The following is a 25,708-nucleotide window of genomic DNA, read 5'->3' as shown; positions in this document are numbered from 1 at the left end:
TTGCCTGGTGTCCTTCACATTTCTCCAATGCTCATGCCTCCTCCTGGAATGCAGAACTGGAGAGGGGAATATTAACCATAGGGTGGGCCTCCAGGGTGGGCTCAGAGGCTCCCCACTCTGCACTCTCTCTCCAACTCTAACTGTGCCTCAGCGACCTGCCCAAAGCCCAGGAGCTGCTTGGGGTGGTCTGGGCAAGTGGGGAATCCATGTTTTAAGGGGGACATGCTTTGGGGGCCTGGTACAGGGGGAGAAGGGATGAAAGGTGGGGAGTTCAGGAGGGGACTAAGAAGACCCTGGAAGCTGGGACATCGCAGGCCCAGCCTGCACATAGCCACACCTGCTGTGCAGGGGACATGGACAGCACCTCAGTGAGGGGCCCAGGGTCTGTAGACTGGGGACCCTTGGGAGCCCTAGAAGGGGAGCAGGCACTGGGGAGGAACTTTTGTACTTCTGGACCCAAGAATCTGGAGTCCCTGCTGACTGATTGGGGCCTTCACTAGTGTCAGAGAAGACAATATAAAACAGAAAAAATGAATTGAATCACAATTTGGCCAAAATGGAGCATGAAGCTGATCTGCCTCTGCCTGTCCTTCCATCTGCAGGAAGGAAGCCAAGAGACAGAGGGAGAATCTGATCTTCCTCTTCTGTCCTACAGAAGCACTGCCATCCACAGGAACAAAGCTGGGAGATGCAGTTGTGTAGGCCCAGGGGACCCTGCTGGGGACATGATCAGTTCCCTCCAGCCCTACATTCCTTCCTGGGCCAGGGCTTTGATCTGGCCAAAGCTTCCATCCTGGGCATGGGATTGACTGCAGTGAGCTGGGATGTTGGTAGGAAATGGCAGGGAAAAGGGCAATATGGAATTTCTTTGAAATTTTCTGATTTTTATTGGGCCTTGTCTCAGTGTCTCCATCTTGTCCATTCTGCAGTCTTGAGGTATATGGGGCTCCCTGTCTTCTGGCCCATTATTGAGATCCCCTCAAGGGCACCCTGAGCTTGTGAGTGAAAAGAGCCAACCTGCAAAGATGCCCACTGCTTCCACCTAGTGGAAAACTTGGGAAACCTGCTCTGAAGCCTTGGCAATGCCTGCTTTGGGTAGGGTTGGCACCTGCCCAACTTCATTCTGACAATTCCCCTGTCTCGGAATAACATTTTCTGATTGTCCATCAAGTAGTCTGGGCCCATGTCGCTGGAACAGACTTGTCCTGTCCTTTGGTCTGATCTGGCCCCTCATCAGAGGAGAAGTGACAGACTGTTAAGAGTCAATGTCAAAAGACCCTTTCTGAGCCAAATTTGAGCAACAAAACAGGCTTAAAAAGAGTGGTTCCCAGGCTAAGCTTTTACCTGGAGTCGTGAAAAACTTGCTTGGGGTCCATCAGAAGCAGTACCATGAGGGCTTGCAGTGGAGAAGGGGCCCTGGTCAGCATCTGCCCAGCCCCAGATTCCAGGTTCCCTGGATGCAGTCACTGTCATGTCCAAGTTACCAGGATCCCCTTTCACCTTATGGGCCTCCTCTTCTCTCCAGAGCTCTGGGGCTGCCCACCATGAAGGTCACTGGGGACATCTGTGAGGATGAGGGGCTCAAAACAGGTGCTCAGATCTACCTTATTCCCCACCCTCCTGATGCTGCATGCATGGAGAACTTTGCTATCTGAGCCCTGAACCTCTCTTCATTTACCCTTGGGGTACATGCACCCAAGTGTGGTCCCCAAATCCAGACCCTTCCTCCAATGGTAGAGCTAAGGGATCCCGCATCTCCTCTGCCTCATCCTCTCCCCTCAAAAGTGTGGATCCTGCAGTTCTTGCTGGGAGACTGTCTGAGATCAGGGGCAGGTTCCTGGAGGCCCCAGCTGTGGGGTCAATGAGGCATCACAACCGTGACCAGGTGACCCTGGCTGCTAACTCACACTCAGGGTCTTTGGGAAAACATTCTATCTGCAATTAAATTCTATCTTTATTGTGTTACAAAACAGCACACATCACTGTGGAAACCTTGGGGAAGGTGGAGAAGGTGAGAGCAGGAGGAAGCGGTGGCCTGCATGGAGACACACAGGAGACCTCATCCCCAGTACCAGGTGGGCATCTCTGCGGTCTGTGAGCAGGGAGATGGAGGCCTTACACATTCTGCTGCTGAAGCTGACCTGGAAGGAACTTAGCAGATGCCTCCACTCCACCTCTGACTAGGGCTGGATGAGGCCTTCGCCTTCTTTCCTCTCGGCAGGGCTGAGCTAGGCCATTGTGGCAGATGGCAGTGGACATCTGTAGTCTGGATTTTCCAAAGTGCCAACACTGCCTTTGTATTTGGGGGATGGCATATGTTTTTATTTACCTTTCCCTACAACCTATTCTTCCCTGTAGGGGCAGAAAGATGCACTTTTCAGGTCTGTGTCATTCCTCAAACCATGTGAGTCAGATTTTTCTAGTTAAGGTCCCCGTCAATCTGTCCCTTTCATTCATAAACTGGGCCCATCATATCAGCCCTAGACAGGGGCATATTCTGCAGCCGCATTCCCTGCCAAAGATTAGAATTACCCCATCCTTGACTTTCCTCTAGAAACTCAGGAGACTCCCAGAATCTGCCAAAAGGTCACTCCAGAAAAGATGTGGGAATTCACCCTGCAGTGTGCACAAGTCTTCCATTGAATGTGGTCACTAGGTCAAAACATCCATAGAGCCTGGTGCAGTGGCCATGCCTTAATGCCAGTTACCAGGAGGCTGAGGCAGGAGGATCACATGTTTGAGGCCTTCCTGGATGACTTTGTGAGATCCTGTATTGAAATTAAAAAGAAAAAATTTCTGGCAGAGTGCCCCTGGGTTCCCTACCAGGTACCACACATCAACAAATATATATATATATATATATATATATATATATATATATATATTAAAGATCCACACACTGATGTACCAAGAGCCAGCATCAGGGTCCAGGATGATCCAGACCTGCCTGTGGAGGGAGCAAGTACCCAGCACCTCCACGCCTGTCCCTGCCTCACCACACCTGGTCCTGCTGCCTGTCACAGCTGTCAGCTGAGCTCGGCTCAGGTGTGTCTAGGACAGGGTTGCCCTGGTCTTTATCTTGGTATTTGGTTTTGTCTTGACCTGGCTCAGCTCAACCCTGGAATTGGTCTAGGCTTTGGTTTTCATCTTGACAACCTTGGCCTTGTGCTTTACCCTGCTCTGTAGAAAGAGGCTTCTATATGCTCCTAGATTTGACTTAAATCTAGGTATGTCCAAATCTCTGAATGAGCCCACTAACTCATGGTGCTCCCTCAGGGACAACTGCTTGGTAGACAGCACCTGTCATCTTACTGGAACACTCAGGCAGAACATCCTCACAGGCAGCAGGACAGGTCCCAGTCCCTCCTTGAACAGCTACTGTCTGTGTCCTCCCCTAGAGGGTACTGCTAGTAGCAGACAACGTATAGGCCCAGGAGCAGATGGGCCTGGGTTCTGGTACATGCCCTGCCCCTTGTTGCTTAGGTACCACTGGCAAAGTCACATAAAACCCCTGAGCATCCTTTGCCATTTAGAAACTGAGGCAATCATGGCTCTCTTACAGACTGGAGGCAAACGATCCATGACTTCAGGTGTGTTGAGCATCCTGCCAGACGCAGGGCAGAAAAGGTGCTGTCACCATATGAAAGTGGTGCCCTCCCCAGTCACCCTACCGTCACCCTCAAGTCAGCACCCTGACTGGGAGCCTCCTCCCCAGCAGCCTGCAGTTCCTTTCCCCCTATCCCCCACTTGCTCTGTGCTCACATTATCTCCTACCTTCACCCTCAAGTCAGCACCCTGACTGGGAGCCTCCTCCCCAGCAGCCTGCAGTTCCTTTCCCCCTATCCCCCACTTGCTCTGTGCTTACATTATCTCCCCCTCCCCTCTAACTTTCACTGTCTGGCTCCCCCTTTAGCATCTAGAATACCCACAAGGAGGCTCAGTCCCACTCCTTGGGCTGGGAGCTGGTGCAGAAGCACATCATCATATCAAAGTTTACCTTGAACCTCAGAAGTCTCACTGAAGATGATTACAAAATTATAAAGTTAAGCTCTCTGATTAATGAAATATATATTAATATACCAATTAAAATGAAAAATGGTAAAATCTAGTAGATAAAAAGTAAAACTCTAAGTTCTATTTCTGAAAGAATTTCCTGAATTCACTCAGATTTCTTTTTACATATGGCTGCTTATTTTTTTTTTTAGTTCAGAAGGAAAAAGAATACAATTGCATATGTAATTTGTAACCAACTATGAAAAAAACGTATAGTAACACACAAGAGTTGTGGAAAGGGAGGATTCTATCAGGAGGTGTCATGGATCAAGAGACCTTTGGGTTTCAGGCAGGGGGATTGAGGCAGGAGCTCCGGGAGTGACAGGTGATAGTGGACATGGATAGGACAGTTTAAATTAGAAGCACCATCGAGGCACTGGATCTAGGCTAGCACGCCAGTTCTTCCTTGGTGACCCAATATATTAAAGCTGAAGAGAAGCTGAGAGCATTTGTCCCTGTGCAGACGTCACCACAAGAATCCATGTAATTTCCCCAGAGCTGGTTGGTAGCTGTCATCAAGGTTGTGCTCAACTAAAGCCACCACATGGAACTGAGAACAACAGACAAATGTCCACATGAATCCTGGAAAGAACTTTCCTCAGAATGTGAGTTGACTGTGGCTCCTCTGAAAGTTGAGGATAGAACATTCCTAGAGCAGTACTGGAGAGGCAGGGAGCTTTGACAGCCACAGCCCCTCCCCAGGCACTTCCTCAGAGCCCCCACCTCCTCTTTTTCCTCAGGTTGTAGATGAGGATGTCAAGCGTAGGGGTCACTATGGTGCCCACCACAGTTCCTATCTGGGCTTGCTCTGGTGTGTGGGCAGAGCTGGGTGTCATGTAGATGGCGGGAGGAGCAAGTGTCCAGGCTTTGTTCCTACCCTTTAGAGAGTTTATCCTGAGGACAGCGAGGAAGATGACAGTGTAGAAGGCCAGAATGAGAGGAAATAAGACCAGCAGAAACACAATGGTTGACACAAATTCCACCATCGTGGAAACTGATGGTAGTACATTATTTTCACAAGACATTCTCAGAATGGCGAGCATCTCACAGAATAATGGTCAATCTCCCTGGAGCCACAGATAAGGAAGTGCATGGGGTAGATGGTATGCACAAGCACTGCAAGAGCTCCTCCAGCCCAAGCCATGACAACCATCTGTAGACAGACCTCGCACCATTGTTTGGGGCATATATATTTATGATTGTTATGGCTTGTTGGTATATGGTTCCCTTAAGCAGTATGTAATGTCCACCTTTATCCCTTTTGACTAACTTTGGCTTGAAGTCTATTATTATTTGATACAAGGATGGAAACCCCTGCTTGCTTCCAAAGTCCATGTGAGTGGTATGATTTGTCTCAACCTTTCACCTTCAGTCTGTGTATGTCTTTTTCTATCAGATGAGTCTCCTGGAGGCAGCATATTGTTGGGTCTTTTTTAAAAATCCAATCTGCTAGTCTATGTCTTTTGATTGGTGAGTTTAAGCCATTAACATTCAGGGTTATTATTGAGACATGATTTGTATTCCCAGCCATATTTGTTTATTTTTGTTATTTAACTTGACTTGATTTTTTTCTTTGATTCATTTTTCCTTTAGGGTACTACCTCCCTGTGCTGATTTTCATTGTTGTTTTTTGTTTCCTCTTCATGGAATATTTTGCCAAGGATGTTTTGTAGTGTTGGTTTTCTAGCTATAAATTATTTTCACTTTTGTTTATCATGGAAGGATTTTATTTCATCTTCAAATATAAAGCTTAATTTTGCTGGATACAAGATTCTTGGTTGGCACACATTTTCTTTCAGAGCTTGATATATGTTGTTCCAGGATCTTCTAGGTTTCAGGGTCTGTGTTGAAAAATCTGCCATTATCCTAATTGGTTTTCCCCTTTATGCAATCTGATTCCTTTATCTTGTGGCTTTTAAAATTCTCTCCTTATTCTGTCTGTTGGGCATTTTCATTATCATGTGCCTTGGTGTGGATCTGTTGTGATTTTGTACACTTGGCATCCTGTAGGCTTCTTGAATTTGGATTTCCAATTCATTCTTCATGTTTGGAAATTTTTATGATATTCTTTCATTGAAAAAATTGTTCATTCCTTTAGTTTGGATCTCCATGCCTTCCTCTATCCCCATAACTCTTTTTATGTTATCCCACATTTTATCCCAATTTGGTCTCTTTATGTTATCCCATATTTCTTGAATGTTCTGGTTGTGGTTTCTTACCATAATCACTGTGTGGTCCATATATTTTGTTTTCATTGTCTGATGTCCTATCTTCCAAGTGGCCATCTCTGTTGGTGATGCTTTTGTTTGAGCTTTTAATTTGGTTTATTATTTTTTCATTTCAAGTATTTCTGTTTTTTTTTTTAATTTATTTTTAGAACCTCTATTTCCCTGTTGAGGTGATCTTTTGCTTCTTGGACTTTTTATGTAGCTCCTTGTCGAAGTGATCTTTCACTGCCTGTGTTTGCTCTCTTATATCTTCATTGAGTTCACAGAACATTTTAACCATGTACATCCTGAACTCCTTCTCTGTCATTCCCCCTGCTGTGGCTGACAATGATTCTAATGATGTGGTGTCTTCATTTGTTTGGGGCACCTTATTCCCTTGTCTCCTCATGTTGCTTGGGTGTCTTCCTTTCCAGTTCTGTGGGTCTAGATTGTTAGTATTTTTACCCTATAGGTTTGTAGTGCTCTTGTAGGGTTCCAAGACTTCTCCTTTGTGGGGAAGAACAATGTTAACAGATCTGAATATCAAAAATATACCACCTAGGAACAATTTGTTATTATTAAGACATTTACGGTTTAGTCTCAATGTCCGGAAATGTTGGATTCAATTATTATCTAAATATAATCAGTAGTTTTGTAAAAAGGTTTACAGTTTCTGACAGTGGACAATAAACTGGGGGTGGGGCTTAGGACAATATGCTGAGGAGGTAGGATGTGAGGATATAGAGTTAATATATCAGAGGAAGTATGAAGGAGAAACCTAGTAAAGAGGATTAGTAGCAAGAGAATAGATAGGAAGTAAATTAGGGTACGCAAGTACATGATGTCAGGGTTTTTAGCCCTAGTTCCCTCCCAACCTGCAGGAGAGATGGGGAGAGCACACCCCGACAGGAAAAGCCAAGAAAGGAGAGGGCTGACTGACCACCCGCACCCAGCACTCCCTCACCAGAGGACAGACAAGTCAGGGAGACCAGTCAAAGCAGGATCTCAGTTTATTGAGAAAACACACACAGCTAATATAATGTACAGGAGCCAATCAGGATAAAGGTCAGCAGGGTGGGGAGAGTTCACGTGTACACCCATCCTATAGATAGTAATGGGTGACACGAGCTGTCCACGTGGGCAGAAAGGTTCTGAGCCTATCCTAGAGGTGGTCTGATTTTTCGTCACAACCCATGGTAATGCCTTCTGGCTGATCGCCAGGCACCATCCTAGCCATGTGCAGCCCCAGGACCAGGGAGTGGGTAGCAGCCTGCAAGTTAGGTTTCCTCTTTTCTAATGCAACATGCCCCACATGTTACTTCATGCCTTACACATGGGATGACAGTGGAGTACATAAAACAAACACCCATATGTATTTACAAAATACAGATGTTAAAACAGTAAAATTTGGAGGAGGAAAGAAAAATGAAAGAATAAAAAGAAAAAGAAAAAAGGGGCATATTCAACACCTTTATATTATATTATTCAGATGACTTAGTCTTCAAAGTCATATTTCATACAAAGTTCTTGGTTTCACATATTTTGGGGATGTGAGGGCCTGAGGATAGAGAGTTTGAAGAGAAAAAACCAACCAACCAACCAACCAACCAACCAACCAACCAACCAAAAACCAAAGAAGCCAGGGTTCTGTATGGCTTTAGAGATCCGTATCTTTCTTGCTTCTCTTCTCATCCAGTAGGTGGCGTTGTCTGTTGTAAGCTGGTGTCTCTGCCCTTTGGATGGTGGAGGTAACCAGAGTGGGAAGACTATTCTTGGTGCAGGCTTCTGGATGTGGGGAGTAGCACCCACCAGTCTCTGCAGAAAGATTGCACCTCTTGGGTCTCTTTTTGGAACAGCTCGATTGTATGATGTGAGCACCTGGTACTATCTCCCTCTCTTGCTTGGAGATTTCCCAGTTCCTGGTCTCTCCCTCTCCCCCAGCAGTTCCCAATTGAGGAAACTCTCACCCCGGGGCTCCTGTGGGTGGCTCTCTGGTTGCACTGCACACCTGTGTTGGGCAACTACTATGTTGGGTTACCACCGCTGGGGAAGGAGGGGCGGTTGGAAATGGTACCTGACCCCTGGAGATCCAATCTGGGCACTGCCCCCAGCCAAATGGCGAGAATGTTGAGTCAAGATGGCCGCGGCCTGCTTTCAGTGCCAGGGTGTCTGGTGAGGTGAGGGAACCTGGTGAGATGGGGAGAGCCAGGCCATAGTATTGTGTATGGGTAGGTAGCAGCTGAGTGACTTGTGTGGGAGTGGAGTGAAGTCTTGGCAATCTGCAGATGTGTTGATAGGTGAATTTCCTAAGGTGCCCACCCAGTTTTGCCTGGACTGGAACTTCGGGTTTTGGGTCCTGCTCTAATGCCAGGCTTCCTACTCGAACGCTGAGGCCCGGAGCCCTGCATGGGGTCACAGCTCTGGTGATTTCTACAGAGAGCAGATAGATAGGGGTCCTCTTAGAGATGTAGTATTCCGACTAGGCGAGATCTGAGGATCTGGCGGCACAGGGCACAGGGTGGCTCCCTCCTTTCCTGCCGCCATGTTTTTTCCAACTTCCTCCCTTTCTATTATTTGTATTCTTGATGACTGGCATTCTGACTGGAATGAGATGAAATCTCAATCTGAAGGAAAAAAAAATTCCATATTGCAAATGTGATAACTAACTGTTTGGGTTATTTTTAAAGAATGGAGAGGAAAATTAATTTTTTAAAAAAGTTTAGCCAAACAAACATAGCCCTTTCCTTGAAGCAGAATCCAGGGTGAGAAATCCTGCAAGCGTCACAAGACAATCTGCTGCAGCCATTCCAACATCACCTGTGCTTGAGTATCAGTTCATCTCACCCTCACTTCACCCTAGAGAAGGTGAAGGAAACTGAGCTGGTGGTTTCAAGTGTGACTGTTGCTCAGATAGAGAATTAGCAAAAAAATCTTATCTAAAGAAAAGCATTTGGCAAATCAAGTCATTTTATCTCCTAGAAATAATTCTAAAGGTTATTATTTTAAGTGTGACTAAGTGAGATGGGAGCTCCTGGGAGTGGAAAAGTTGCTCAGAAAACCATTTTGCTCACAAGGCAGGACACATAGGGGCCAGAAAAGCTGTGTCAGAGAGCTGGACCAGACCCAGAGTCCAAGGAGTGCTCCCCAAAGACATTAGGGTCACTCTCAGCCTAGGCTAACTCTTCACCCAGCAGGGACAGGATGAATTCCCCTTAAGGTGCTCTGTGATGGAGGCCATCACTACCTGTAGATCAGAGACCTCACCTGGGAGTCACCCAGCTTCTTTTGTGAGGGTTGTGTTTGCTGCTTTCCCTCTGTGGGCATCTGGAGTAAAGGGTGGATCAAGGATCTACAGTGAGTATCCTCAGTTCCACATCCAGCCGGATCATTTCCCATGCTTTCCAGATTTTCCTGTAAAACAACAGGAGACAGAATTGTCAGGTGACTTCATATCCTTTAAAAAGTGCTGCAGGAGTACTGCTTACAAGAATCTTGTGACAAGTTTTTACACCTTATCACAATATATTTTTGCACGTCATGTTTGAAACAGATCCACTTTTATGATGTATGGTTGGTTCTTGTTATATGTTGTGTTTATGTTCAATACAGTCATTGAGCACACTGAATTAGTTAATGAAGATTCATCACCCCAAGGCAAACACAGGCTTAAGTGCCTGGCTGCCTCTGATCACGGCATCTCCATCTGTTTCCTGTGTTTCCCTTTATGGACTTACACATTTGATACACTCATGATGACAGAGCACCATGACCTCACTGAGTCAGTTAGCGCTGAACTTGTTGAGCTCAGCACCACACCTGAGGGAGGCTGAGCTAGCTCACACTAGGTTCACAAGCTGCACACAGTTTCCTTGTTTCCAATCACATGAGACAAACTCAGGCCTATGCCTGGAGACCACTTTGAACAGCAAACTTATCCACTAACAAAGCTCAGAAACATGAAAAGCATCACACAGGAGCACCACAGGAAACACTTATTTATAGCATGACAGCTGATTGGGAAGGCAGAGTACAATTTCCTACACAGCTGGGGACATGCACATCTGGTGACAAAGTTTCTACAGCGCAGTGCATGTCTGTGGACAGCCACAGAAATGTTGTGATCTCAAGGTGACAAATTCTGATGAATAGGCAAAAAAAAAAAAAAAAAAAAGAGGATGGAACAAGTGTAATTGATCAATCACTTCAGCTCTCCATTTTAATTAAGACATTTTCTCAAACAAAATCCATGTACAAATAATGCTGTATTTTAAAACAATTTTCTTCGTACATCCAAAATTGAATTACAATCCTTTTAAAATTCTGGAAGCATGTAACTTCACTTTATTTGGGCATTTTTGAATATGAAATCACCCCCATTATCTTAGTAAGTAGATAATGCTTAAAATTTTACTCTTGTGAAATTATGCCACTTCCAGATTTCTTATATTTTTGTTTGTTTGTATATTTGCCAATCTTTTAATTTGTATACATTTTTCTATTAATGTTGTGTGTTCTATAAAGTAGCATGCTTGTGGATTCGGTTTCTTAATTTTTAAAAATATATGTATTAAGGAATTATGATTATACTTCATTCCCCTGTGCTTCCCCTTTCCCTCTTTCCCTCCTCCAATCCCCATCCTCTATGGTACTGGTCTCCCTTCTGCTTTCATTTTTCCCACTTTTTCTCTCTAACTTCCACATATGAGAGAAAATATGCAAACCTGGACTTTCTGACTCTGGCTTATTCCCTTAGCATCAAAGGATCAAAAACCTAGGAATTGTTCTCCTGTCCATCTACTTCCTTGTTGCTGGGTAGAACTCCAGTGTGTGTGTTTGTGTGTGTGTATATATATATTCTCACAATTTCTTTATCCATTCATCTTTTGGCAAGCATCTGAGCTGGTTCCATAACTTATTGTGAATTGTGCTGCTATACACAGGGCTATGCATATATTGCTGCAGTATGCTGACTTTAATTCTTTAGGATAAGTACCAAGGAGTGGTATAGCTGGGTCAGACCACTGGTCATTTCCATGATGGTTGTACTAGTTAATGTACAATCCTACTAACAGTGTATAAGTGATCATTTTTTTTTCACATCCCCACCAGCATTTATATTATTTGTATTCTTGATGATTGCCATTCTAACTGGAATGAGATGAAATCTCAATGTAGTTTTGATCTGCAATGCTCTGACTACTAAAAATAGTGCTTCATATATTTGCTTGACATTTGTATTTCTTCTTTTGACAAGCGTCTGTTTAGTTCATTTGCCAATTTATTGATCGGATTATCTGTGTTTTGGTGTTAAATTGTTTGAGCTCTTTATATATATTGGATATTAGTCCCCTATATGTAGTTGGCAAATATTTCTTCCCCTCTATAGGTTCTTGCTTCTCTCTTGATTCCTTTGTAGTGCAGAAGCTTTTCTAATTGGATGCCATCCCATTTATAAACTCTTGGCATTATTTCCTGAACTTTAGGGTGCTATTGAGGAAGTTGGTATCTGAGTTAGTATACAGAGTGTTGCTTCTATGTTTTTTCCTGGCAGTTGCAGAGTTTCTGTTCTAATTCCTAGGTCTTTGATCCACTTTGAGTTGACTTTTGTGCCTGCTGAGAGACAGAGATCTAGTTTCATTCTTCCACCCTTGCATCTCCAGTTTCCCCAGCACTGTTTATTAAGAAGCCTGTCTCTTCTCCCAGACATGCCTTTGGCATTGAGGTCTCCACAGTTCAGCAAGCTCACCTTGCCATGCCACTACTGCTCTTCTGCTCCTCTATGCTGTTGGGCACTTGCCATTTCCTGCAACTTAGGCTCAGGCTTAGTTTTCATCTTTGAAATGCAAGCCCAGTGTCAGTACCTCACCATGCTGGGAAGTGCACACATCCCGCCCACTGTGGGCACCAAGAGCGGCCTCCCACCCCTCTCCATTTCAAGTTAGGTAACAAGGAGACAGATCTTGAAGGGAGGACTCTGAGCCCAGAGGGTGGAGGGCGATGGGGAAGGAGGTTCACCCCACCCAGAAAGGCTTAGACCAAGTTTGGATGTGGGAATAGAATGTGTCTTGAGATTCACAAATACAGAGTATCCAGGCTGCTTGACTGGATTCTGAGAAAGGACAGTGATGTTAGCATCTCCCCTGAGATCACACAGTCAGAAGCAAGGAGGGCAGCTGGGCTGCAGCTGTAGCCTGATGCCCTTTGCAATTTTGGTCTACACCTGCCCCTGGTCTCCTCCACACAGCCCGGTGTCTGTGTGGTTGGCCACTCACGCAGAATCAGAAGGGACAGTGGGAAGCTGTTTTGATTTTAACATGTCAGGCACAAGTTCCTTTGAACTTTGGGGCTTATGGAGTGAAGTTGGACACAATTAGGAGACTGTTACAAATGGTGAATGGGTTTCATGTGACCCTCCTATGGGATTCCAAGTCTGCCAGGTGGCATGGAGAAGGCATGTGGAGTCCCTACCCTTGCTTGATTAGGGTACTGAAGGGAATGCTTGATTGTATTGAAGAGTACTTGAAGCAATTTTGGGGTGGTACACAGAAGCCGTTACAGACTAGGAAGGAGAGAAAAGATAGGACCTTTAATCCTGTCTGGGTTCATACTCTGATTATGTTCTGAGTATATTCTGCATGATCCTGCCTTTCTTAAATTCAGATTTAGTTTATAGAGTGAGGCTTCATAAATATCAAATATGAAAACATGATTTTAAACTGGAAAAAATATTGCTTTTAAAAAATGTGCCATATCCTCCTGAAAAAGATGGAGGTTTGTTGTTTTTTTTTCTTTTTAATATTTTTTAGTTGTAGATGGACACAATAACTTTATTTTGTTTATTTAGTTTCATGTGGAGCTGGGGATTGAACCCAGGGCTTCATATATGCTAGGCAAGTACTCTATGACTGAACTACAACCCCAGCCCCCAAGATGGAGCATTTTATAGCTTCACCTCAAAAACGGCAAATATGTGCAACCCCCATGTTTCTTGTGAGTGGAAAGTTACAATATACTTGGAAAACAAATCAAAAGCACAACAGCAACAAAATTCAGAAAGACGAACCTCTGGAGAAGCTTAGGACTGCGGATGCCTGGTCAGAGTGCAGGCCAAGCATGGGGTAGATGGATAGATGACAAGTGGTGGCTGCAGGTTCCTCGGTTCCCCCAGAGAGCTGGTCCACGCTTGCTCAGCAGGTGAAGGTCACACAGCAGGTGCTCACCTCAGCTCCCTCAGGTGAAGAAGCTGCTGATGTAACTCCCTACTTGCCTCCTAAATGAACCCAGTTGCCTGGCTTTAGGATGGGGATAGCTTCACTGGGCTGCTGTGGTGTAGATTCACTCACTGGAGAGCTGAGGAGTGAAGCACAGGGCTTGCCCTGCCCAAGTTTTCTGAACTCTGCATTGGGAAGGTGACCAGGGAACACTGTGGATGCTGATCCTTGCTGCTGTCTCCTGCATGATTCCCACTTGAACTTTCCTGAAAGCTCACTTTTTCCGCCTGCCCACCGTTCACTGTGTTTTGCTTTGTGTGTACCTGCATCTCGGCTGCTGTGTGACTTTTCTCTGTGTGCTGCTCTGCCCTGGCATTGCAGCAGCCCTGGGCTGACTAGCCTGGGCCAGTCATGGAACTCCCACCCCTCAGTGGTCTGCAGCCTGACATCTCCTTAACTCAGAGTGCAGGACAATTGTCCACATGCCCAGTGTGTTTTCAGCCAGTCAGCTGAACACCTGCAGGTGCATCTCAGGTGAAGCTGTTCCTGAGCAAAGCTGTGGATACCAGGGGAGGACTCTACTGGTTTTCTGAGTGGAATGCAGGGCTAGAGGGTTCCCTGGGACAGGTTGAAGCTGCAGAGCTGAGTTTTGGAACAACTGCTTCCCCTGGTCCTTCAACTAAATTCACTCACAGAGTCATTGCACATGGAATTTTGGGCTCTATTTTAGGGGAGAAATGGCATCCTAAGAAGGAAAAAGAAGTGATTAGTTCATTTTCAAACTAAATAGTGGGTATTTAGGGCATCTCCAACTTTTATTTCTGCCATTTCTTATACATATCATGTCCCTGCAGGATGGTTAGTGGATTAAAACCCTTAGACTTCATGTGGATTTTGAGGGTGGCCAGTCATTTCTGCTCCCTGCCCTGCCATGATGGAGACATATGAGGAGAGAATACTGGAGGAGACTACAAGTTTTCAGAAGGTTTGGGGTATGATTTTAGCTCCATTTATATTATTAATGTTGACAGATGCCTCACTGTGACTTCCAGCACTGAGTCCTGAATGAGCCAGCGGGTCCCAAGATTCAGGAGCAGCTTCATCCAGCTTGCTTAATCCAGTTACTTGGGGCTGCACACAGCTTCAGTTCCCTAAGATTTAAACATAGGATTCCACCTCAGTTTAACCCAGTTTTTGGAGAAATAGCTCAAGATCCATGTCTTACCTAAGCACAGTAGGACAGTCACACAGGTGTGATGGAGGTAAAGTCACAGCCCTCATTGTTCTTAGGTGAAACTACATGATAGATATGCATGCAGGGAAGGAAATTTCATGGAATCAAACTTGAGCACCAGTTTCATCCTTGTGGGGCTCTTTGGGGACACCCCAAATGCCACGCTCCTTTATACTATGACCTTCATCATTTTCTTGATGGCCCTAGTTGGGAACGCCCTCCTCATTCTTCTCATCCACTCAGAGCCCTGCCTCTGGACCCCCATGTACTCCTTCATCAGCCAGCTGTCTCTCATGGATCTCATGTACATCTCTATGACCGTGCCCAAGATGCTGGTGGGCCAGGTCACAGGAGACCATATCATCTCCTCCACAGGCTGTGGGATCCAGATGTTCTTCTACCTGACCCTGGCAGGAGCTGAATGTTTTCTTCTGTCGGCCATGGCCTACGACCGATATGCTGCCATCTGTAGACCTCTGCATTACCCACTGTTGATGAACCACAGGGTCTGCCGGCTGATGGTGTCCGGATGCTGGTTCCTGGGAACACTGGATGGCTTGCTGCTTACCCCCATCACCATGAGCTTCTCCTTCTGCAAGTCCAGGAAGATCCTGAGCTTCTTCTGTGAGATCCCTGCCCTGCTGAGGCTCTCCTGCTCTGACGTCTCCCTCTACAAGATGCTCATATACCTGTGCTGCATCCTCATGCTCCTCGTGCCCACCCTGGTCATCTCCAGCTCCTACACCCTCATCCTGCTCCTCATCCGCAGGACAAGCTCAGCCAAGGGCCGCAGGAAGGCGCTGGCCACCTGCTCCTCCCACATGACTGTGGTGTTGCTCTTCTTTGGTGCCACTGTCTACACCTACATGCTCCCCGGCTCCTATCACACAGTGCAGCAGGATATGATGGTGTCAGCCGTCTACACCATCCTCACTCCCTTGCTGAACCCCCTCATCTACAGCCTCCGCAACAAAGACATCACGTTGACTCTGAGGAGCCTGGTTCAGTCAAGGTGGTGCCACCAAAGGGTTGTGAGAGGAAACCTAAGAGGGAGTGCCTGGGAGTGAGCCTGCTTCTCTCCCCTGTCCCTTCTCCTCTCCTGATCTCCCCTGTCTGTTGTCCTTGGGACCCAGGGCCCAATGTGGATCCCTCCCTCAGTCCCACTCCCCTGCCTGGAGCTTCTCCTCCACTCTGCTTATTTATCCTGTTTATCTCAGTGTATTTTACTTCTTGAAATCCATTGAAAACTGTCACTTTAGTTGACCTAGCATCTTTTTCTAACCTCCATCCATCCTGGGTTCACAGGTAATATCCGTGAGACCTAAGTGCCAGCCTTAACAGAGACTCACTGTGCAGACCTCAGACCTTGTAGAGCCCTGGAGGGGCCATTGGCTGCTCCCTCACTCTCGGCTGCTCTGTAAGCCATCACTGATCTGCGACAGCCATGTGCTCCCAGCAGTCTGATACCGTGCCTCAATAAGTACAGAGGGGCATAGTTTTCTCAATGTTAAAAGAGCTTTGATTTTTCACATCATGTACAACCACAGGAATGAGCCCTAATTAGAATAAGTTATACTCTGTATATGTATGATATGTCAGAATACACTCTACTGTCATGTATATCTAAAAAGAACAAACTTTTAAAAAGTGAGCTTTATGGTGTAAACACCAGTGGTTTTAATACTGCTGAAAAAGAGTCATTAATATTAAAGTCCAGGGAGATAATAGGTTCATTTAATTTTACAGGATGTAAATAAAAGTGGCTTCATATATAATTCTTTGGAATTTACACTACTGTAGACAGTGGTGTACTGTATTTACATTGACTACAAAAACTGTCTTGGAGGATGGGAATTTAGGAAATTTATACATCTAAGCAATTTTCTTTTGAATTTATTTATTTATTTATTTTGGTACCAGGGATTGAACCCAGGAGTGCTTAACCACAAAACCACATCCCCAACCCTTTTTTTATTTTAAATTATGGGAGAGGGTCTCACTAAGTTGTATAGAGCCTTGCTAAGATTGTTCTGCCTCAGCCTAGCAAGCCAAGCTTTTTTCTTTGAAACTAGGGAAGCCAGTAAAATGATTTTGGACTGGTGACTAGTCTGTGCCCTCCCTGCCAAGTATCATGCTGCCAAGGACATGTCTGTGTGTCTACCAGCACCAGATCACGGTTGCTTTCAAGACCAATACAACCTGTGTGTCGAGTGCTTCTGGAACATAAGGAGGTGGGAAAACATACATCATCTCTGACTAAGAGGCAAGAAAGTGACAGGAGTCCTGAGGTCATCAGTCATGCCAGGTGGCACCCTGACCTCACCTTATTTACTACCAAGGAAGGGAAGCTGGGTGCTTTGGGGCCAGAGCACCATCATCAGGGCTGAAAAGCAGCCTCTGCCAGCCATGGCAGCTCCATACTATGTTTCTAGCTGACCATCACTCCTGCAGGTTTTATTAGGGGAATTTGCCTGAATTGGGTCAAAAGGGTCATCTATGAAGAAAAAGGAGCTTGTCTAAAGGTAGTTAGGTTGCTAGGTGTACAGACTGATGTGATTAAACTAAATACATAAAAGGAACAAAGCTGATCAAGTGAACACCAGCACTGTAAGTCATCCTAACACCATCAGGGCCTGGTTGGTATCATTGCACTTATTATTTTTTTGCTGGTGTCATTGGGAAGTCCTGTGCAACCTTCCATCAAGTTTATGGGATTTTACTTGGCTTTTGTTTTCTTGGTTTTTAACAAGTGTTTTGCTTATCTGTTTACCTTCTGGAGAACAATGTGCAAGGGGAAATGGAAGTCTTTGTTGAAGTTGCAGATGGACTCTGAGGTTTAGATAGAGATGTGAAAGGGGAGGATTCCCAGCTGCCCTCTGAGTTCTAGCCACTGCCACTCAACTAATGAAGAGCCGTGTGACCTCTGACAGCCTTTGGAAGCCTGTGACTTTTCTCATGTCATTTTAAGATGAGGAAGAGAAACTTCTTAATCAAATTTCCTGAGGAGGAGGTGCCCTGGGCTGCCTTGAACTTAATGTAACAATTAGTTTTTGGAATTATTACAATTATTATTATGCCCTGGAATACCTACCATAGGTGCCCACCCCACGCCAATCAAGTGTGTGGGCACCCACAGTGACTGTGCGTGGTTTCTGGAGATCTGCTTTCCCTGGCTTTATACTATTGTGTTTTATGCAGTTGATCCCTGTTGTAAGTACCATGGATTTATTGATTTTTATGTGTAGGATTAAATTGCCTAACTATACCATTATTTATGAATACCTTCTATTGTTGATGAATGTATATGTTGTCTTCAGTTTTTAGCAATTTCAAATAATGCTCCTATCTACATTTTTGTACTTGTGTCCTATTAGCATGATTTTTAAAAATGATTGTTATTAATAATATACTGTCTATTAAAAAAAACTGGAAGAAAGGATTTTGAAAGTTTTTACCATGAGGAAACAATTAGTGTTTAAGGGAATAAATTTTTGGCTTAATATGAATATTGCATAATGTATACATGTGTCCAACATTACATAGCACCCCATTAATATGTGCATTTTTACATTTTTTGTAACAGTGCAAGTTAAATTGAAATTTTAAAATCATTGTTATTAAGTACATTATACTAATTCAGATAGAACTCTATAGTTTATGATATGTTTTACTATTTTTTAAAATTTATTTGGTACTGGAGGTTGAACCTAAGGACACTTAACCACTGAGCCACATATCCAGAACTCTATATATTTTATTTAGAGACAGGATCTCACTGAGTTGTTTAGGGTCTTGCTAAGTTGAGGCTGGCTTTGAACTCACAGTTCTCCTGCCTCAGCCTCCCAAGCCCCTGAGATTACAGGCCTGTGCCACCACACCTGGCCTATTTATTTTATTTTTAATTAACTAATTATAATTCTATAATTTGAAGTACAATGTGGGTTTCAATATTGATTTGTTGTATATCCTAAGATCAATAAGTGAATCCTCATCCAGTGAGAATGGCTATCTTAAAAAAAAAAAAAAAAAAAATAGAAGTAACAAGCCCTGGCAAGGCTGTGAATCACTCCCCTGTTGTAAATTACCTGAAGAAAAATATATTAGGAGTGATTTCTATATAAGCATTTTTATTTTTTATAAATGAGGGATTTGAGCACAGACTAACTCTTTCTCTTTAGGCAAAGAATGCATTGGAGTCTAAATCTTTAGATACATAGTGACCACATTGGGTTAGTACAGGAACAAACACCATCTATTTCATTCTGAAGATATTTCTGCAGGGGCTAGGCTACAAAGTAACCAGGACCTAGAGTGAGGATGGTGAGTGTGTCAGCCAGGAAGCCAGAGTGTTCCCTCAGCATCTGCTATCTGCTGTGTGCTCCCTGCTGAGCTGGGGAGGAGACTCTGCACTTCCAGGCCTCAGGGAGGTCACCATAGCAACCCTGGGAGCTCATGTCCTGCAGTGCTGCCAGAACTGCAAAAACTGTTTTCTGGGTGTGGGAACCCAGGGAAATCCCTGTTGCCTCCAGTTGCCACAGACTATCTTCAGAAAGGAAGAAAACATGCAGCTTCTTTCTTCCTCCCACCCTAGAGAATACTCCCTGGGCTGCTACTCACAGTCTTATAGGAAACCAGGTGGCCAAGGAGACAGGATAAGCCATCTGCAGGCTGAAGCCCTGCAGGTCAGGTGGCTGCAGCTCAGGAGGCAGCCTGACCAACAGACATTGTGGACCAAGGCTGTCACAAGACCTCCATGTCAGGAGAAATGATCAGCATTGTTCCAGAACATATACAGGAAAAAAGTTAAGAAGGAGTTGGCTGCAAAATGCAAGAGAGTGGGCTTGCTTCTTTCTGCCTGTTTCATCCCAGCTGCTATGATGTAGTGCACACTCAACAGTTTGTAGTTTGAAGGCAAAGTATAATGTGAGTCTGGTGGGAGGGGGGAGGGCAGAGGTTGGGTAATTGATTAAAAAATTTCCACTAAATCGGTGGTATTTTCAGTATTCTACAATCTGCAGGCCGGTTTTGAAAATAAAAGCAAAAACATCAAAATTCAATGCAACACTAAAGCAAACAAGATGATCACTGAATGACAGGAAACAAGGAGTACAAACAGGGATTAAGAGAGTCAGGTGGAGCTACTAGAAAGACCCCCCTCCGGGTCCCCACAGCACTGACAGGGGTGATGCTTTTGACACATCCATTGAACTCTGAGTATTAGTTTCCATATATGGGGAGATAACAATATATCACACAATTTTCTGGGAGATTAAATGAAGATACACACACTTAGGACAGTTCTTTTTATACACTGAACAAGGACTAAGGCTGTGTCTTAACTGACTTAATACATTTCATCAATCAGACCTTATAGACAATGTGGGATTTGAGATGATTTAACATTGGTAAAGGTTTTGAGTTTAACAAATACAGATATAGAATATAGATATAGAACAGTATGAGAATGATCCAGAACTGTGCCAGAGAGCTCTGTTGCTTCCTTAGCTCTAACTGCAATGTCCTCCACGTCCCAGAGGGATTTGTGAACAGGCAACTCCCATCCAATCTCTTGTGACTACCTACACCAGGGGTAATGTCACTCTCCTCTTCCTGGTGACTTAGCCAGGCCACACTCCCTGGCCATCTGGGTGAGGTACATCATTCTCTAAGGTGAGTTCAGATAAGCAAGTGGCACTGGGAACTCAGGGCCATTGCTGTGAGGGTCTTGCTCACCTGCTGTTGAAGTATGCTATTAGGTCCTGACAGCATTTCCTCATTTTTCTCTATCATCTGTTTTTCTGAAGAAAAGAAATATGTTTGCATCTTAAAACTTTCATGTAGTATTTTTTTTTAATTGTAACATCTTAAGAAATGTATTTTTATTTCCAATTATTTAGGGACATAAGAGTATGTATTTATTTTTAATGTTTTGGATGGCAGTAGGATGCTGAATTAATTGTCCCAAGACTGAAATTTTGCAGAGGGAGAAGGACTATCTTTACTTCAAGTAGGGGTGACTCCGGGGGGAGGGGGTGTCACAGTAATGCTGGACGCAATTCTCCTGAGCATGTTCGTGTTTCTCCAAGCACAAGGATGGTGGAGTGGACCAGATCTGGGATGTGAATGGCAGAGGGAACATGGTGCTTTCCTAGGGTGCAGAGGCAGCAGAGCACCCTAGGATGGGACGTGGCCCTCTCTCAGGTCACTTGTGTGATGTTAGGCAGATGCCCTGAGATGCTGGATTGTCAGTCTGCAATAAGATGAGCAGGACCTCAGAGGCTCTGGAGAAGGTGAAGCACAGTCAGCAATCCCTGGATGCTGCTGTCTTGTAATGATGGCTGGGTGTTTTTCTACCAGTACTGTTAACAGTCCCCCAAGTTGAACAGGCACCAGGTTGTTCCCATGAAACTTAAGCAATTGCCTAGAGAAGAGTAAAAGTGAGCAGGCAAGACAGGCCCCACGTGTGCTGCACACCATGTTCCCTGGTCCCCCTGGTGTCCTTGGGGGTTGTTACATGAGGCTCCAAGACAGTGGCAGAGATTGTCCCAGTGTGCCTCCCTCCCCTCACTGCCTCCTCTCTCCCTGCATCTTTTCAGCAAATGCTGTCCAGGTCTTCACACCGACTGATGGACTCCAGTCCTTGATTCACCTTGTCCACAGAGGTAAACGGGGCAGCAACTCTGTTTCCTCCACCGCGCTCAGACTTCATCTGCCAGCAGGGTGGGATTTGACAGAGAGGAAACCTACACTCGTCTGTCATCGGTCTTCTGCAGTGTACTTCAGGTTTGTTGGATATTTATATTAAGCAACAAGTTCATTTGCAGTATTGCTTATTCCACGAGCATTTCAGAACTTTGGACTATGGGTGAGCTGAATGTCACAGTCAGTTTGGGGAATTATTACAAGATCATGAAATGTTCTTGAAACTTGTCATTGTTTTCCTGAAATGCCCCCATGCTAAAGTCTCCCCAGAATGAGGAGATGTTAGTTTCTTCATGTTGGTAAGGGCATAAAAATATAATACACACCATGTAGAAATTGAAAATTTGAGAAGGTTTAATCTCTTTAATAAAAAAATGTGGAAGAAGCCATTATTGATTTCCTTGAGAAAGGCCAGGTATATTTTATGTCCATCACTGTTCCTAACTTTATTTTGTCACTATTTAAAAATCCCACCTTGAATCTCATTTAGGTATTTTCCCTGCTTGGACTGATAGTGACCTCCTGAAGTGCAGGCCAGGTTTACAAGCCCTTGATCTTCATCCAGCATCTACACGGAGGCAGCTGAGCATCAAGACAGAGTGGACAACAGTGAGCTGCCCCTGAAGCTTCCCCATTGTTCCGCTAACTCTCTATTCTCAGTTTCCATGATAATTGATTGTGGCAGCTGATAAAGCACATGATGTTGGAAAACAGTCAAAGCTTTTCTGATGAATAACCTCTAAATTCTATCCTTGTCCACCTGAGATTAAGTGCAAGTGGCAGAGCTTTAAGATGAACTTGGAGGAGTCTAGGCTATGCTGAAAAGAGATGAGTTTTTCCAGGTACCTGTGCTTAGCCAGGGTCTCACAATAAATATCTCAGATAGTTGTTTATATGTTCATGTGAGTATATTCATAAAAATGTATAAAGTTTATATAAGGTTATACAATATAAGTTTTCATATGACATACAGAAATTTTCAAATCCATTTTTTAATAAGCTGTATGCTTCATTTATTTGTGGATCATTTTCTTTCCTACTTTGAATACTAAATTCTTAAAGGTACAAGTAGGTACTAAAATCAGGAAACTGAATTAGTGTATTTCACAATACCATAATATTAACAGCCACCTTCAGGATAGCTTCATCAGAACAATTAGTATACACATTAATATTTTAACAGGATTGTGCCTTTGTTCTTTTTCAAGTGGTAGTATTCTAAGAATTTTCACTGCTTTAATCTTCACCAAACGCAAAGCCAAATATTATTCTTGTGCTCCTTTTAGGCAGAGTAGACAGAGGATCAGAGGATCCAGGGAAGCTGGACCCATGTTGGATCCAGCTAGAGTCTGGGCCCCTCACCACACGCCCTTTGGAGGTCTAAGAACCTCAGGGTCCTGCCCAAGGGAAGTAAGGCTTACTTCATACAGCCAAGGGACCCTGAAGTGTGGCCCAATCCTGTGAGAAGAGGAGCCTCGAATGTTTGAAATAGATTTCCCCCAAATCATGTTTCCATTACTTTCTAAATATTTTTTATATGAAATATGCCTCTAACAGTTTTTAATGTAGTAGTTGGATCCTTAAACTGGGTGGTTTGGACATACTTTGCCCTTCAATAACAAGAACCCTTGGAATAATGACCTCACTTTCTGTCTTACACTATTTGTGTCATATGGGGCACAAATTTCTAATACTTGTTGATAACGATCACTACCATTAAGAAGTTCTTGACCCTGAACTGTGGCAATCTCGTGAGTTACCAATCCCTTTAATACTTGATGTTTTACAATTTGTTGAATCATAGGTCATTTCACCTCCTGGGATCGGCAGCCCCTGGAACATCCCCTGGTTGGCACAATCAGGCTGGTGCCCACACGTGTGCCTGCTCACTAGGCATTCATTTCAGCCTTCTCCACGACATTACCCAAGCTTTTTTGGTGGTCCAGGTGGAACCTCATGGACATCACCACCTGGATGAACAATCACACAGAGTGGACAGATTTCATTCTGGTGGGACTCTTCAGTCAATCCCAACATCCATCTCTGCTTTGTGTGGCCATCTTTGTGGTTTTCTTGATGGCCTTGTCCGGAAATGCTCTCCTAATCCTCCTGATACACTCCAATGTCCAGCTCCACACTCCCATGTACTTCTTCATCAGCCAGCTGTCCCTCGTGGACATGATGTACATCTCCATCACTGTGCCCAAAGTGCTCCTGGACCAGATGCTGGATGTGAGTACCATCTCAGTCCCTGAATGTGGGATACAGATGTTCCTCTATGTGACACTAGGAGGCTCAGAACATTTCCTTCTGGCAGCTATGGCCTATGACCGCTACATGGCCATCTGCCATCCACTTCGTTACCCTATGCTCATGAACTACAGGGTATGTCTCCTCCTGGTATCTGGCTGCTGGTTCCTAGGATCAGTGGATGGCTTCATGCTGACTTCTATCACCATGACCTTCCCATTCTGCAAATCCCGGAAGATCCATCACTTCTTCTGTGAAGTGCCTGCCGTGATGAAGCTCTCCTGCTCAGACACCTCGCTCTATGAGACACTCATGTACCTGTGCTGTGTTCTTATGCTCCTCATCCCGGTGACAGTCATTTCAGTATCTTATTCCTGCATCCTCCTCACCATCCACAGGATGAACTCTGCAGAGGGCAGGAGGAAGGCCCTGGCCACCTGCTCCTCACACATGATGGTGGTCATGCTCTTCTATGGTGCTGCTGTCTACAACTATATGCTTCCCAGCTCCTACCACACCCCACAGAAGGACATGGTGGTGTCCGTCTTTTACACCATACTCACACCTGTGCTGAACCCCTTAATCTACAGTTTTAGGAACAAAGATGTTACTGGGGCTCTGAGAAAAATGTTGAGCGTGGGACCTTTTTTTCGGGAAACAATAAAATAGGGAATTTTGGTACCATGGTTTCTTCTCCTTCTCTCCACATCCGATGATCCAGATTTCCTTGCCTCGACACTCTCTGGACTCCTACGTCATGGTGTCTCATTCGTAAGCATCCTTTCAGGGATCAACTTCCTCTGTCCACTCCTTGTGCATTCAAAGTCCTTATGCAACTCCCCTGGATCCATGTTATATTTCTAAGTGGACAACCACTTTCTGTTTCATATTATTAGGAAACACATAGTGGATATTTAGAGGAAGTGGTCATGATGTGCTCTACTTATAAGGTGGAGAGAGATAAGGGAAGCGATGAAGCAAAAGGGGATTCTGTGTTAACATAGATGAGTCTAGATAAAGGCTGTGTGGGAAATAATTCTAAAATTCATTTATGCCAATTTTAAAAAATAATCTCATTTGTCTGTTTTTGCTTTTGTTGCTTATGCTTTCAAGCTTTCAAAAACTTATTGCATAGAATAATGTCATAAAGCAATTTTTTCCTGTTTTTTAAACCTTTCATAGATTCAGATCTTGATTTATATCTTCAATCATTTAAAGATTTATATCTTCAATCATTTTGAGTACTGTGAGAGACAGGGGTCTAGTTTCATTATTTTGTACATGCGCAACTCTAATTTCCCAGCACCCTTTACTGAAGACACATTCCTTTGCCTAATGTGTATTATTGGTGACATTGCTAAAAAATAATTTGGTTGTAAGCTCATGGATTTATCTCTATGAATTTGCAGTATCTTTTGAAGTCAGATAATGTGGATGCCTCCAATTTTGCTCCTTTTGCTCAGGATTATGTTTGGTATTCAGGATTCTCTGTGGTTCCATACTAATTTTAGGATATTTTTTTCTATTTCTGTGAAAGATTTTGAGTATTTTGATGGGGATTGCTTTGAGCAGTAGGATATTTTAACAACATTCATTATTTCTATCTATGAACATGGAATAATGTTCATTTATTTTTGCAATTTCCTTTATTGATATTTTATACTTTTCCATCTAGAGATTTTTAATCTCCTTGATTAAATTTATTTCTAGACATATTTTCTTTTTGGTAGCCATTAACTTACTAAAGTTATTAGCTTACTAAAGCCATTACATTAACCATACATGACTTCTTTATTTATTTTTCAGATAGTTTGCTATTACTCTGTAGAGATGAGACTGGTTTTATATGTTGATTTTGAATCCTATTACTTCATGAATTGGTTCATTATTTCTAACAATTTTTGATGGAGTTTTTTTTGGTTTTTTTCCCCCTGTATAAAATGATGTCATCTGTGTACAGGGACAACCTATCTCCTTCTCTCCAATTTGGATGCTTCTTATTTCTTTCTACTATCTAATTGCTCTGGATAGATCTTACAGTAGTGTATTAA

General features: G+C 44.0%; 2 protein-coding genes across 2 annotated transcripts; both read left to right on the top strand.

Annotated features, from left to right (window-relative positions):
* Positions 1-14,803: 14,803 nt before the first annotated feature.
* Positions 14,804-15,772, top strand: LOC144256198 (olfactory receptor 2T3-like). Its single transcript, XM_077801266.1, has one exon. The coding sequence runs from the start codon at positions 14,804-14,806 to the stop codon at positions 15,770-15,772; it is 969 nt and encodes a 322-aa protein (XP_077657392.1).
* A 7,591-nt stretch (positions 15,773-23,363) lies between these two features.
* On the top strand, positions 23,364-24,326 carry LOC144255891 (olfactory receptor 2T29-like). The gene has a single exon (XM_077800954.1). It carries the CDS (start codon positions 23,364-23,366, stop codon positions 24,324-24,326), a length of 963 nt encoding a protein of 320 aa, XP_077657080.1.
* Positions 24,327-25,708: the final 1,382 nt, after the last annotated feature.

The sequence above is a fragment of the Urocitellus parryii genome, chromosome 7 (genome assembly GCF_045843805.1).
Source record: "Urocitellus parryii isolate mUroPar1 chromosome 7, mUroPar1.hap1, whole genome shotgun sequence".
NCBI lineage: Eukaryota > Metazoa > Chordata > Mammalia > Rodentia > Sciuridae > Urocitellus > Urocitellus parryii.
This window is presented reverse-complemented; position numbering and strand designations above follow the sequence as displayed.